Below are 15,790 nucleotides of genomic sequence, written 5' to 3'. Positions count from 1 at the left end.
AAAAAAAAATTGTTCTTTATACCTGTTCCACCCCTGCACCAAGGCAGAATGCAAACTTCTGCCAGGATAGGTCTAGGTAGTATGTGTCTGTTCATTCATTTTCCCTTTTAATCTTTATAATTTTTCAACCCAAGAATGCCTTTTCTCTTCAGTTCTATTTTTTAAATCATTATTCTATTCCAATGCTTCAGTTTCTTCCTTTGAAATATTTACATACTCATAGACAGGGCCTCTATCTTCTGTTCTCCAGATCTATCAACTTCTCTCTCATTATCACCTCCTCTCATTGCATCTTGGGAGGGCTTCCAAAGTTTTCCAAATCAACTCAATTTTCCACAGAATGAATTGTCTTAACACTGCAATTACATCAATTTCCTTACATTTTTCCTCCCATACTACTGGGTTTTCAAATAGCCATCTTTCTTTCCTTATGAGTTAACTGTTCCTATTCCAAAGTGACTATGTCTTTTTCGCATCCTAAAGAAGACTTTCTAAAATGTTCTGGTTTCCACTGGCAATCATTTTTGGATATGTGTTTTTCCTCTGAACTTTCAGGATAATGTTCCTTTTCCCTTATTCCACAGAACTTGTTGAAAGGCCTCTTGCTGAAAACTGGTTTACCTAGAATCTCGTTACTTGCCAACAGAAAGGGTGTGTAAATGACCCCTGGTCCCATTCTCTATTCTCTTGGATATAGGTAACATGCTTCCCACATCCACAACTGGCCAAGACAATGTGTAGAGCTCCTGGCCTAACACCCAGTGTCACTCATATAGTTATGAGATATAGAGCTCCTGGCCTAACACCCATATGTCCCTCATATAGTTATGTGGGACCAAGACAGGATCTTCTTCTAACTGTCGCTGCCTTATTCTGACCCCATTCCAAGAGTCTACAATATATAAAGATATATAAAACACTGCAATTTCTAGAATGCACCACTAAGAGTGATTTTTTCTCCTCTCCCCATGCCAACAGTAAACTTTATTCTTGGAGAATGTATTTCCCAGGACTGAATTTGCAGTGACTGCCTCCTACTCCAAACACAAATACACACATAGAAAACACTAATTCCTTATCCAAGTATATTCTGGGAGTTAGAACCTCCAAACAGAAACTCAAAGATACAGATTGGGAAGTACAGTATCCCCTCTTCTCCGCACGGCAGAGAAGTTCTAAGACTCTCACTGATGCCTGAAACTGTAGATAGTACCTAACCGTACATATACCATGTGTTTTTCCTATACATATGTATCCATGATTAAGTTTAATTTTATAAATTAGGCACAGTAAAAGAGAGGCAATAACTAATAATATAACAATATACTATAATAAAAGTTATGTGAATGTGGGCTCTTTCTCTCAAAATATCTTCTACTCACCCTTCTTCTGATGATCATGTGAGAGGATAAAATGCCTAGGAAATGAGATGAAGTGAAGTGAACCATGCAGGCACTGTGACGTACTGTTAGGCTACTCCTCCTCCTCCTGACGGAATGTCAGAAGGTGCATCACCTGCTTCCAGACCACATCTGACTGAGGGTTAACTAAAACCACAGAAAGAAACTGGGCAAGAGGGGACTACTGTAGAGGACGGAACAACACTCTGGCTCACACTGCGGCTGCCTGATTTTCTGACTAAAATGGACCTGCGTTTCTGAACAAAGGCCTGACTACAGAGAATGAAGGGTCTCACTGCATACCTTCAGCGTAGGCTCAGCACTGCCGATGTGGGCTTCCAACTGCACATCTATCAGCCTTGTGGTTTGTCGCTATCTTGGCGAGAGGCCAACTCTAAGTCCTGGTTCCTGGCGATGTGAGTTTACAATGTTTTCTGTCTTCCTAAGCATTTTAATGGGCAGCTGATATTGCTTATCAAATGTTTTTTACACTACGAAGTTACAATGATGCACTGGAAGGAGGCTGTGACTGGAAAGAGTTCCAGAGTCTCAGTGTTACAAGGGACCTTAGAGGTCATGCAGCGCAGTCTCGCCAACTCTACAATAACTCAGTAAGTGGTCACCGAGCCCAGGCTTGAACCCCTTCAGTGACCTAGAACTCATTACCCGGTGAAACAATTCATTTCATTTTTACAGAGGTCGAATTTTTGGAATGTTGTATCTGACAATGAGGCAACGTCTTAACTCTCTGTGCTTTCCATTTTTATGAGCCCTACCTCCATCCTCTGGAGTCACACAGAATAATCCTAACACACTTCTTTCAAGAGACAGATTTTCAAATACAGTAGTATCAAATCCATCTCCCAAGGTGTCTTTCTCCGTTGTTCCCAAGGATATACTAGCAGAACTCTGCATAAATCTATGGACGCACGCTATGCTAGCTATTCAGAACTCTCAAATGCAATAGTACCATTTGCGACAATGGTAAATATACTCTTGGTCAGCACCTCCAGTTATGGAATAGGAAACAGGGCAACCTCAACCTACCACATACATTCTTTCCAGTATTCCCTGATTAATGACCTCCACTTGCAAAGGAGGCTACTTACCTTAACCATGAAATAATGAATACTATTGATCCAACAAGGTACTGCTATAGAGTGTTACTGATCACCCAATCTTTGGTTAAAATGGTCCTCATTTAGCAATTTCACTGTCACAAACACCTGGAGCAAAGCATGCTCATAATTAAAGAGTTTGGGGAGGTAAAGTGAGAGGTGATGGACAGAGATCTCAGCTTTCTCCCATTTATTCTTGCTTCTGAGCTATTGTTTGTGTCAGAAGGGATATTGATTTTCTATAAAAATAAGAAAACAAGAGGCACCAAGGGGCCGCAGAAGGTCAGCGTGGGCTGGAAAAGGAGGGGGGAGGGTTAGCACTCTATCTCTGTCACTTGCCTTCCAAGAGAAGGGAATATTTTCTTTCCTGTGAGATCGGCCTCTAATACATCACCTTAGGAAAGCTCCTGACTGAGACTTCAGGCCAATACCAAACCAATTCACTTAGAAAAACCAAAGAAGCTAAACTATATTTAAGGGGAACAAAGGATGAGTTAGTGAAGAACAGAGTAAAATTAGGCTATGAATCACCTAATACCTGTGATATAGACAATATGAATAAAAACAGTAGAAAGGAATTTTACAAAAGAATTTCTCCATTCTAGAATGGAACACACATACACAGGAAAATTACTAAAATAATAACTGATCTTTTTGCAGGTATAAAAAACTATTGTATCATAACCACTTCCAGTTCCTCAAAACTCTTGAGGGATTGGTTGGCGTAGAATTGAAGGAAGAACAGAAAAATAAAAGGAAAAGGAATTATTGGTTAAGCTTAAAACTATTCCATGGTTAATTAGTAAAGTGAATTTAAGGAAATTAGAAATACAGCTCCCTGGCTGAGACATACATTTTCAAACCCAAAACACCTGACACGTATTTTTTAAAAGAATTCCATGGGGCGCCTGGGTGGCTCAGTCGGTTGAGCGCCGACTTCGGCTCAGGTCACGATCTCACGGTCGGTGAGTTCGAGCCCCGCATCGGGCCCCTGTGTTGACAGCTCAGAGCCCGGAGCCTGTTTCAGATTCTGTGTCTCCCTCTTGCTGACCCTCCCCCGTTCATGCTCTGTCTCTCTCTGTCTCAAAAATAAATAAATAAACGTTAAAAAAAAAAAATTAAAAAAAAAAAAGAATTCCATCCACTGATGAGGCTAAGTTAAATTTAATGATCACCTTCATCCTAATAATTTTACAAGTTGGATCATACACACTGACAATCTTCAATATCACTGATAAAATGTAAGGTTCTACACTTGATCTGTATGAGAACAAAGATGCACGTCCAAGCAGATTTATGAAAGAGCAACCAAGGAGATTCTTAAAAATATTTGTTAATGTAGAACAAAGGTAGGAAAATTTTGAGAGAATCAATTCACCAAAATAGTATAATATCCAAATCATAAATTATTATCTACTTAAACATACTCTAATGCTAGTCCTATTCATAAGGTATGCTTAATAATCAAGGCAAGATTAGTTCCATCTTACTGGTGAGAGGCTGAACATAATTTGTGGTCAAAGTGTAAGTCAGTCACCCCTCTTTCTCCACAGAGTAGATTTAGGGGGAAAAAATACAAGGCACTTCTGTTCGTAACTACAGATGAAACGATATAAGTCAAGGCATATTTAAGACCCCTAAATAATTAGATTCTAAAGAAGAATTGTTCTCATTTTAAGTCTGCTACTATTCCACCCTAATTTCTCTCATAGCTACAAGAACGTGGGCATCCATGTTACTAAAATAACTCAAGAGTGATGGGACGCCTGGGTGGCTCAGTCCGTTAAGCATCTGACTCTTGATTTTGGCTCAGGTTATGACCTCATGGTTCATGAGATCAAGTCCCACATTGGGCTATGTGCAGATAGCGAGGAGCCTGCTTGGGATTCTCTCTCCCTCTCACCCTGCCTCTCCCCTACTCATATTCTCTCTCAAAATAAACATTAAAAAAAAAAAAAAAAAAAAGAATGTTAAAAGAACTCTGAAGTCATGTACCAGGCAGATAGCCCAAACAGGGTAACAAGGTCTTCTCAAATGAAAAGAATAAGAATAGGGGCGTCTGGGTGGCTCAGTTTGTTGAGTGTCCGACTTCGGCTCAGGTCATGGTCTCACAGCTCGTGAGTTCGAGCCCCGAGTCGGGCTCTGTGCTGACAGCTCAGAGCCTGGAGCTTGCTTCGGATTCTGTGTCTCCCTCTCTCTCTGCTCCTAACCCACTTGCATTCTGTCTCTGTCTCTCTCAAAAATAAATAAACATTTAAAAAAAAATTTTTGAAAAGAATAAGAATTTCATATGAATTGCTGCCTATTTCAACTTATCCAGACTCTCACGTAACTAGAATGTTTATTATCACAACCTGACTATATGTGCAATAGCTGTGTCTGAGGTAGGAAGGAACTAAAAGTACCTCGCTACTAGATTACAGACTGCATCTGGAACCACACTTAGACTGTTATCTTAAGAGCAGACAGAGTGAACAATTATGTCATGAGAAAAAATATACACAAGCTATCACTGCAAAAAACAATTTTTAAAAATCACTATTCTCAAGGCACCTGGGTAGCTCAGTCAGTAAAGCGATCAACTTTTGATTTTGGCTCAGGTCATGATCCCAGCGATCAAGCCGTGTCAGGCTCCACGCTGGGCATGGAACCTGCTTGAGATTCTCTTTCCCTCTGCTCCTCTCCTCCACTCACACACGCTCTCACTCTGTCTCAAATTTAAAAAACAAATCGTGATTTTCAACAGTAAATTATTTGGAATATATGTTCGATATTGACACAAATTTAAACACCTCAATTGAGGGTTTTGATATTGTGTACGGCTGTAAATTGACTAAACATTTGTTTGATTAAAAACAGCATGATAAGGGCAACTGGGTGCCTCAGTTGGTGTGTCTGACTTCATTCAGCTCAGGTCATGATCTCACGGTTTCATGAGTTTGAGCCCCACGTCGGGCTCTGAGCTGACAGCTCAGAGCCTGAAGCCTGCTTTGGATTCTGTGTCTCCCTCTCTCTCTGCCCCTCCCTGACTTGCACTCTGTGTCTCCCTCTCTCTCAAAAATACATAAACATTAAAAATATATTTTTTAAATAAAAAAACAGCATGATAAAAAAAAAACCTTTGTAACCCCAAATTACACATATATATTGGGTAAATAGGTCTTAGGATATACATTAGAGGAAAATTAGAGAAGCCACATTATAAGCCTAACCAGTTGTGCAAACCCACAAATACAAAGTTAGTGAGAAAAATTGTTGAAGCTGGACTAAAAACCGCCCTGAAAAAGGTATGGGCTTATATGAAGACCTACGCAGCCTTTCTGATTACTGACACAGCCTCACGACACAGTTCCTAAGATTCATGTCTTTGTTTTTCAGACAAACTTCAGAAGCAAAGTCCTAAGAAAGGCCAGATATTCTACAGTTGTAAAAGGTAAGAAGAGGCGGAAAGAGCAGTGGAAAAGGCAAACCCAAAGGGCAGCAAAACATGGTGGTTAAGTATGAACTATGGAATCAGATTTGATTCCTAGTTTTGCCACTGGGTGACCATGGGCAAATTATCTAAACGCTATTAACCTCCATCTCTTCTTCTATAAAGTACGAATAGCAGTGCCTGCCATACCGCGCAGTCCTGAACATTCCCCTGGGACCACCAACCCACTAGGCAGCACCCACACGGGCATGTGGTTTGATACAATGAAAGGGATGGGAACAATGTAGAGATGCCAAATAGCCTGTGAAGCATGGTACGGTCCCTCACCACAAAGAACTGCCCCCATTCAAAACACCAAGAGGGCCACCTCGATGCCTCAGTAGGTCAAATTAGCCTGACTCTTGATTTCAGCTCAGGTCATGATGTCACGGTTCGTGAGACTGAGCCCCAAGATGGGCTCAGAGCTGACAGTGTGGAGCCTGGTTGGGAATCTCTCTCTCCTCTCCCTCTCTCTCTGCCCCTCCCCAACTCTCACTCTCTCTCTCTCTCTCTCAAAATAAATAAACATTAAAAGCAAACAAACAAAAAAACACCAAGAGCACCCTCCTTGAGAAACAATAATATTAAAGTATCGAGGTGGGGCTTATCAATGTTCCTAGGACTATGTGAGATGGAAAAAACAAAGTCACCAAAATCTACACTGACATTTTAAAGATGCATCCAATAGACACAAATTTTTATGGCTCAATGACATTTGGTTGAAAACTAATGGGATTCAATACTGTTATTTTCAAAGCCCCACCATGTCTTTCAGACGACTTGGATGTCAGCCATAAAAAATAAACTCAACAGAGTCAAACCGTAAGTAGCAGAGAACAGAATTATAGCCCGTTATCTGAAGACGAGACTCTTAACGGGTAAAGGAAGCTTACCAGAAACGTACACAAACTCCACATGCCCAGTACCAGCATTTTCTCACATACACAAACACACACACCAGCCTCTGCTGAGACCCTGGTTCTAACAATATCGATGTATGAACTACATGGTATAAACAGCAGTAAACTGTTTTTAAAACAAAATTCTTGGTTATGCATGTGAGATACACATTTTAAACAATTTTTAGAAACAATGTGTTTCATTACATAAAGCTTTCTTGACCTAGGGAAATAGAATCATGAATGTACTTTAAAAAACTAGAGATAAACTCTAGCTGACTGGTTAAAGGAGGGCTACAAAGGCAACATTGCAGTGGCTAGTTCTGAAAGTTGAACTCATCACGACTGTAAATTTGTACCTGGGGTAAAAATAAGCAGGCAAATCTTTGACTTAGTAAGAGAGATCTCACCATTCTGACATGTTCTCATCAGAGCCCTGTTTTTGTTCATCTGCTTCACACTCCATCCTTTCTTTCCTTCCTGTTTTGCTTAGGAAAGTCCTATTTTCTGCTGATTCACACAACCCATGACCTGATGAGGTCCAGGGAGTATTCTCCTTCCAGCGGGACAGACGCTGCTTCTTAGCAGACTTGAACCTGCAGCCTCTCTCGTAGCTCCAATCTGACACCTTGAGCTTCTGCTGAAGGCTGGCAGCCACCTCTGATGTCACTCGCTTCACTTTCCGCCGGCGCCGGAGGGGTCGACAGGGCGCATTTTCAGTAAAGGAGTCAGATTCGTGCCAAGAGTGTTGCTTACTCTTAACAATGGCATTGAGAGCCGGGTGCCGTTTGGCTACCATCGTGTCATCGGAGTCACTAAAATTGGCAACAGGGGCCATTTCTCGACAATCCTTAATGGCCTCATCGAGACTCGACTCAGAGGCCTCACTGTAGCAGCAGGTATGCTCGGCCAGGTGAGTGAAGTCCGAGCGGCGCTTCCGGCCTCTCCTTTTACGAAGCTGCCGCCTCTGCTGCCGAGGGCTCAGGGCCATCTCCTCCCACAGCTCACCAAGCTTATTCTGCTCAGATGTCTGCTCCAAGGCTGAGGCTAAGTCATGTACCAGCTCATCCATGAGGCCACATCTGCCAAAAGAAAGTCCAGAAAAAGAAAAAAGAAAAAGAAATACTTAACAGGATCTGTTGTTTTAGAATAATTTTATAAACCAGATCATGGCAGTGCACAGCCCAACCTATCTACAGAAAATAAACTCACCTTTCATCAGGCTACACTTAAGACTCTGTTCCTACCATCCATGCTCCTTTCAGCCACTAAAAATAGGTGTTTGGCCCTTAAGTGCCTGAAGTCAACACTCACCAGATCACAACCAGGATATTAGCAAAAACCAGCAAACCCAGGGAAATAAATCTTTCCCCTTTTTTCCCAATTAAACTCATCACTAAATTATATAATAATAAAATCCAAAAGATTAGACAAGGAGCAGAACAGCACACAACTTCAAAACCATAGATAAACAACTGTGCTATGGTCTGGGGTCACTAATAAGGATGCTTGTGGAAGGGAGAAGACAACACAGTGACACACTTTAAGGAAGTCTGCTTGTACTTTTAGTGATCCAAGAAACTGCAGTGACCCACATTTGTACCCTGAATGGAGAAAACAGAGTAAGTCTGCACCCATTATGGTCCCAACTACCACCTGGAAGCTAGAAGGGAAGGCCATTTGTTGAGTAGGTCATTCACACACACACACACACACACACACACACACACACATATATAACAACTAGCAACTTTTATGCTCTTCTCCCATCCTTCAAAAAATTAAGTGATCACCCTACTTATGTGCTTTAGTACCCATCACACGACAGCAGGATATAACAGGCTGAAATGAAACGCACGGGAGGAGTCTCTATGATTTCTAGCCAACTGCTTTCTAAACTTTCCTAATGTCAAACCCTCATACTTCAGGAGTCACTTTAAAAGCAAACCTTCCAAGAGATGAGAGCAGTAGGAGCAATTTTTGGAATGCCCCTTTAAAGGGAAATGTCTAATATAATTCGTACAACACCTTATTAAGTACATATTAAATTAGCACTTTTCCCTAGCCCTTGTTAAGCCCAAAGTATTTCAAGTCCGTAATTAGAATTTAAAACTGTGTGGCGCCACTCTCAGACGGTATTTTCGTTCATGCAGTTTACATTCTGCAAAGGACTTTCTAAAACCTATTTTCATGCTGTCCCCATGCCAACGACTTCAAAGGGAAGAAAACAGTAGTCTGGCTTATCTGCCACATGGATGGGAGCAATGGGGACACCTAGTTCCAAAACTACCAACCAAACAAAACGTCTCAAAGTGTCAAAAGCCACACAATATAAAATGCCCACGTCCCTTTAAGCAATACGAAATAGTTTAAAAACGCCATGACTGGGGTTCCGGAGGCAACTGCCTGTAAGACCAAAACAGAAGTGAGGACAGCACGTCTAAACCTACTTCCTTAATAAAGAATTACTGCTTTAAAAACTCAGGCAGAACTGTACAAATTAACGTGAAACAAAGTGACAGAACAACTTGCAGTTGTTCGTGCAGAATCCTTTCCTAAAAGACTGCAAGTCCAACAGCAGGTGACAGAAGAACCTTGAGCTTCCCACACCTTCACTCTCGGGTGCATACTCCGAGAGAACCCCCTTGTCCAGCAAGCACTCGAGGAGAGGAAAGGTTAAGTCACGCAAAGAAAAGCACGGGAAACGGATAGAAGTAAAAAGAGGCAGGCGTATGGTCTGAGCGAAAGACCGGGTTGCGAGGAGCTGGGGGGAGGAGGGGGGAGGAAGGCAGGAGGCAGGAAGCAACTTCTCATTTGGGCTCACCGGGGCAGGGGTTCAGCCCTTCTCGCTCGGGCAGAAACTGCCAAAATTCAAGTCCTGGTGACTAAGCTCCCTCCGTGATCAGGGGTCGCAACATGGCCACATATGTGAGAAAAAGCTGGTTTCGAAGGACTCTCCCTCCAAGCCCCCGGCCCGCCTCCGAGGACTAGGGCGAACACGGCTCGGGACAGCAAGCCCTCAAGCTGTCGCCTGCCCGAAAGCGCCAGAAAGAAGAAAGGAGAAGAGGTGAGTGTCGCCCCGGAGACGCCCGAACCTTATTCCCCGGGATGGGGGCGATGGGCCCTGAAAAACAAGGCCCAACCACCCTCGCCCCTCCCGCCAACCTTCGCAGCCCCATGGCGCACACGGCCCCTCAGACTCCGCTGGGAGCCGGTATTCCCGTTGGCGCCGGCCCCTGGCCCCCGACCCTCTCAACCCACTCCTCCCCCTCACCAGCTGCAGCAGCCACCTCCAATGGCCGCCGCTTTTGGGGCCGAGTCTCCCCGCCGGGGTTTCCCTTTCTGACCTCATTTCCGGTCTGGGCCGGAGGGGTGGGGCGGTGGTGGAGCGGAGTGGGTGGGGCTGCTGCTTGAGAGGGCCCGCCCCGGCTAGACGCTTCCTGCCCGTGGCCGCGCCCACTTCCGCCCCACGGTGGGAGGGGCCTTGGGGAAGCCCGGAGAAGGGGTTACGGGCCTGTAGTGTTGGTGGTTAAGGGTGGGCTGGGTGAGGGATAAGGTCTCCGCTAGGGGAAGAACACGCCTCCTCAGGCTGGCCTCGTCTGTCTTCGGGGGCGTCGGGGAATTGGCAGGGAGGGACCTGGGCCTCGCCCTTGTTTGCTGACCTGCTTTTAAAAAGGGTGTGTGAAATTAAAGGGAAATGGATCCTCATTGTTAACTGTGAGAGTTGGTACCACCATTAGGTTAGCGCGATAGCTTTGTAGTGAATTACTCAGTCTTACAAATACGCATTCCTTCAGCAACAAAACCAGTAAAGTTCTATTGGATTATAACTTTAAGTATAAAATTGATACCCATGAGTCTATATTGATGTAAATAAACTAATGATGTGAATACTGACATGAATAAAGTAATAAAACAAGGATGAGGAGACAAATCTCTGGTGCAGAAGAATTCTGAATAATTTATTGAGATAATCTACCCTGAAGTATAACTCCCACCCCCTTGAATGTGGGCTGTGCTACTGACTTCCTTCTAGAGAGTACAGTATGGAAAAAGGGAAAATGAGTATAGTGGAGAAACAAGGCAAGCACTACCTCACTTAGGTGATCCAGGTTAACATGAACAAGGTATAAATCATGCTGATCGTTTATGGGCTAGATATGATGAAAGTGTCATTTTATCTCTATGGTACTTTCCTTCCAAACCCCATAACCTCAGTCTAATGAAGAGAAAAAACAGACAAACCCCAACTGAGGGGCATTCTACAAAATGCCTGGCTAGAATTCCTCAAAATTGTTAAGGTCAAAAAAGTCAAGGAAAGTCTAGAAATTGTCACAAAGAAGAGCTTAAGGAGATGGGACAACTAAATGTAATGTGATCTACTAAATGAAAGACTGGAATAGAAAAAGGACATTAGGTAAAAACTAAAGAAATCTGGATAAACTACGGACTTTGGCTAATAATGTCTCAATGTTGGTTCATTAATTGTGACAAATGTTCTATATGAATGTAAGATGTTAATAATAGAGAAAACTGGGTATGGGGTATATAGGAACAGTCTGTAATACCTTTGTAATTTTTCTGTAAACCTAAAACTAGTCTAAAATAAAAAGGTAATTTTTTAAAAATGTACATGGCTTTTGAACAAGAAATTCTGTCTCTAAGGAATTTTATTCTAAAGAAAAATTGGAAATAGGTGCAAAAATATTTTAAATGTATAGAGAAGGATGAGAAGACTAGGGAAAAAAAATCCTACAACAGGGATTAGTTATCTAAATTATGTTACATCTATGGGATAGACTGCCTTTGAAGCCTTTTAAAATTGATGTGGAAGAAAATCTCCCAACAAACAAGAGTCCAGGGCCAGATGGCTTCCAGGGGAATTCTACCAAACATTTAAAGAAGAGTTAACACCTATTCTCTTGAAGCTGTTCCAAAAAGATAGAAATGGAAGGAAAACTTCCAAACTCATTCTGTGAGGTCAGCATTACCTTGATTCCAAAACCAGACAAAGACCCCACTGAAAAGAACTATAGACCAATTTCCCTGATGAACGTGGATTCAAAAATTCTCAACAAGATACTAGCAAACCGGATCTAACAGTACATTGAAAGAATTATTCACCATGATCAAGTGTGATTTATTTCTGGGATTCAGGGCCAGTTCAATATCTGCAAGTCAATCAGTGTGATACATCATATTAATAAAAGAAAGGATTAGAACTAGTTGATCCTCTCAATGGATGCTGAAAAGCGTTTGACAAAATATAGCATCCTCTCTTGATAAAAACTTTCAAGAAAGTAGGGATAAAAAGGTGGTAACTGAAGATCATAAAGGCCGTATATGAAAGACCCACCACTAATATTATCCCCAATGGGGAAAAACTGAGAGCTTTCCCCCTAAGGTCAGGAACACAACAAGGATGTCCTCTCTCACCACTGTTATTCAACATAGCCTCAGCAATCAGACAACACAAAGAAATAAAAGGCATCCAAAATGGCAAGGAGGAAGTCAAACTTTCGCTCTTTGCAGATGACATGATACTCTATGTGAAAAGCCCAAAAGACTCCAACAAAAACTGCTAGAACTGATCCATGAATTCAGCAAAGTCGCAGGATATAAAATAAATGTACAGGAATCAGTTGCATTTCTATACAACAATAATGAAGCAGCAGAAAAAGAAATAAAGGAATCGATCCCATTTACAATTGCACCAAAAACCATAAAATACTAGGAATAAACCAAAACAATGAAGTGAAAAATCTGTACACTGAAAACTATAGAAAGCTTATGAAAGAAATTGAAGAAGAAAAAAATGGAAAAACATTCCATGCTCATGGGCTGGAAGAACAAACAGTTAAAATGTCTATACTACCCAAAGTAATCTACACATTTAATGCAGTCCCTATCAAGTTACCACCAGCATTTTTCACAGAGCTAGAACAAACAATCCTAAAATTATATGGAACCAGAAAAGACCCCGAAAAGCCAAAGCAATCCTGAAAAAAACCAACGCTGGAGACATCACAGTTCTGGATTTCAAGCTGTATTACAAAGCTGTAATCATCAAGACAGTACAGTACTGGCATAAAAACAGATATAGAGAACCCAGAAATGGACGCACAAACTACAAATGGATCCATACCCACAAATTAGTATGGCCAACTAATCTTTGACAAAGCAGGAAAGAATATCCGATGGAAAAAAGACAGTCTCTTCAGCAAATGGTGTTGGAAAAACTGGACAGCGACATGCAGAGGAATGAACCTGGATCACTTTCTTATACCATAAACAAAAATAAACCCAAAATGGATGAAAGACCTAAACATAGGACAGGAAGCCATCAAATCCTAGAGGAGAAAAAAGGAAATAATCTCTTTGATCTCAGCCACAGCAACTTCATACTTGACATGTCTCCAGAGGCAAGGGAAACAAAAGCAACAATGAACTACTGGGACCTCATCAGGATTAAAAGCTTCTGCATGGTGAAGGAAACAATCAGCAAAACTAAAAGGCAACCAACAGAATGGGAGAAGATGTTTGCAAATGACATATCAGATAAAGGGTTAGTATCCAAAATCTATAAAGAACTTATCAAACTCAACACCCAAAAAACAATCCAGTGAAGAAATGGGCAAAAGACATGAATAGACACTTTTCCAAAGAAGACATCCAGGTGGCTAACAGACACATGAAAAAATGCTCAACATCACTCATCAGGGAAATACAAATCAAAACCACGATGAGATACCACCTCATGCCAGTCAGAATGGCGAAAATTAACAACTCAGACAACAACAGATGTTAGCAAGGATGCAGAGAAAGGGGAACCCTTTTGCACTGCTGGTGGGAATGCAAACTGGTGCAGCCACTCTAGAAAACAGTATGGAGGTTCCTCAAAAAATTGAAAATAGAACTACCCTACAACCCAGCAATTGCACTACTAGGTAGTTCTCCAAAGGATACAGGTGTGCTATTTGAAAGGGGCACATGCACCCCAATGTGTATAGCAGCACTATCGACAATAGCCAAAAGCCCAAAGGTCCATCAAATGATGAATGGATAAAGAAGATGTGAGATCCCTCTCTCTCTCTCTCTCTCTCTCTCTCTCTCTGGAATATTACATGGCAATCAAAAAAAAGAATGAAATCTTGCCATTTGCAACAACATGGATGGAAGTAGACTATATTATGCTAAGTGAAATTAGTCAGAGAAAGACAAATATCACATGACTTCACTCATGTGGAATTTAAGATACAAAACAGATGAACATAAAGGAAGGGAAACAAAAATAATATAAAAACAGGGAGGGGGACAAAATATAAGAGAATCTCAAATATAGAGAACTGGAGGTTGCTGGTGCGGTGTTGGGTGGAGGGAAGGGCTAAAGGGGTAAGGCTCATGAAGGAGGACATTTGTAGAGGATGAGCACTGGGTGTTATATTTAGTGATGAATCACCAAATTCTATTCTTTAATTTATGATTAAACTATGTGTTAACTAACTTGGATTTAAATTAAAAGAAAAATAAATAAATTAAATTTAAAAATAAAATAAATAAAATTGATGTGGAAGAATATTTAATGAATGAAAAGTCATCGGCTTCTGATTGTGTACATTTCTGCTTGACTGTTTTACTCCAATAAAAAGGTTATTCTAGGGGTGCCTGGGTGGCTCAGTCAGTTAAGCATCTGACTCTTGACTTCAGCTCAGGTCATTATCTCACAGTTTGTGAGTTCGAGCCCTACATCGGGCTCTGTGCTGGCAGTGCAGAGCCTGCTTGGGATTCTTTCTTTCTCTCTCTCTCTCTCTCTCTGCCCCTCCACTCCAAAAGCTCTCTCTCTCAAAATAAATAAATAAATAAATAAACATTTTTTAAAGGTATTCTAAAAATGTAGAGTATGGCTGTATTCATGTATATAGGAAATTAAATCTGTACTTGCCTAGGAATATAAACAGAATGATACACTACACACCATCTAAAATAGTTCCATTATAAATGACTATATCTCCTATCTGTTATTTTTATGGACTTTCAGAATTTAAGGGAGATTTAAGGGAGGAGACAAGGATGACTGAGGTCTTGAGCCACCATGACTAAGAGAGTGGTCAGTACCATTTGCACAGTACTAGAGAAGAAAAGAAACAGATTTGGTGAGAAATTGATTAATTCCATTTTGGACATGCTGAATTTGTAACTCCCATAGGAGAGAAAGAAATGTTCAAAAGTTGTCCACAGCTATCAGCCTCCTTTCTGCTTAAGTGAAATTCTCTCCCACAAGCAACCTAAGTTTCCATTAGTAAATATATTTTTAAAAAAGATGTAGGACACACACACACACACACACACACACACACACAAAGGGAATATCATGCAGCCGTTAAAAAGCATGAAATCGGGGCGCCTGGGTGGCGCAGTCGGTTAAGCGTCCGACTTCAGCCAGGTCACGATCTCGCAGTCCGTGAGTTTGAGCCCCGCGTCAGGCTCTGGGCTGATGGCTCAGAGGCTGGAGCCTGTTTCCAATTCTGTGTCTCCCTCTCTCTCTGCCCCTCCCCCATTCATGCTCTGTCTCTCTCTGTCCCAAAAATAAATAAACGTTGAAAAAAATTTAAAAAAAAAAAAGCATGAAATCATGGGGTACAATGGGTGGCTCAGTAGGTTAAGCATCTAACTTGATTTTGTCTCAGGTCATGATCTCACAGTTCATGAGATTGAGCCCCACACCAGGCAGGCTGTCAACGCGAGCCTGCTTGGGATTCGCTATCTCCTCCCTCTCTGCTCCACCCCCACTCACACTCACACATGCTCTTTTTCTCTCTCTCTCTAAATAAACATTAAAAAAAAAAAAGGATGAGGGGCGCCTGGGTGGCTCAGTCGGTTGGGCGACCAACTTCAGCTCAG

General features: G+C 41.7%; 1 protein-coding gene across 5 annotated transcripts in view; it reads right to left on the bottom strand.

Moving 5' to 3' along the window:
* GPATCH2L (G-patch domain containing 2 like) overlaps positions 1-10,265 on the bottom strand; it is a 56,994-nt gene extending 46,729 nt beyond the window's left edge. For 2 of the 5 annotated variants that reach the window (XM_043556689.1, XM_043556688.1), the window contains exons 1-3: positions 10,164-10,222; positions 9,714-9,920; positions 7,300-7,971 (exon numbers count right to left, since the gene is read on the bottom strand). In XM_043556689.1, coding sequence (XP_043412624.1) covers positions 7,300-7,961 — 662 coding nt within the window. In that variant the 5' untranslated portion in view covers positions 7,962-7,971; positions 9,714-9,920; positions 10,164-10,222. Of the gene's footprint in view, positions 1-7,299; positions 7,972-9,713; positions 9,921-10,163 lie in introns of all 5 variants that reach the window. The other 3 variants (XM_043556690.1, XM_043556691.1, XM_043556687.1) reach the window with 2 other exon arrangements.
* Between the last annotated feature and the right edge of the window lie 5,525 nt (positions 10,266-15,790).

Source organism: Prionailurus bengalensis, chromosome B3 (assembly GCF_016509475.1).
Source record: "Prionailurus bengalensis isolate Pbe53 chromosome B3, Fcat_Pben_1.1_paternal_pri, whole genome shotgun sequence".
Lineage (NCBI taxonomy): Eukaryota > Metazoa > Chordata > Mammalia > Carnivora > Felidae > Prionailurus > Prionailurus bengalensis.
This window is presented reverse-complemented; position numbering and strand designations above follow the sequence as displayed.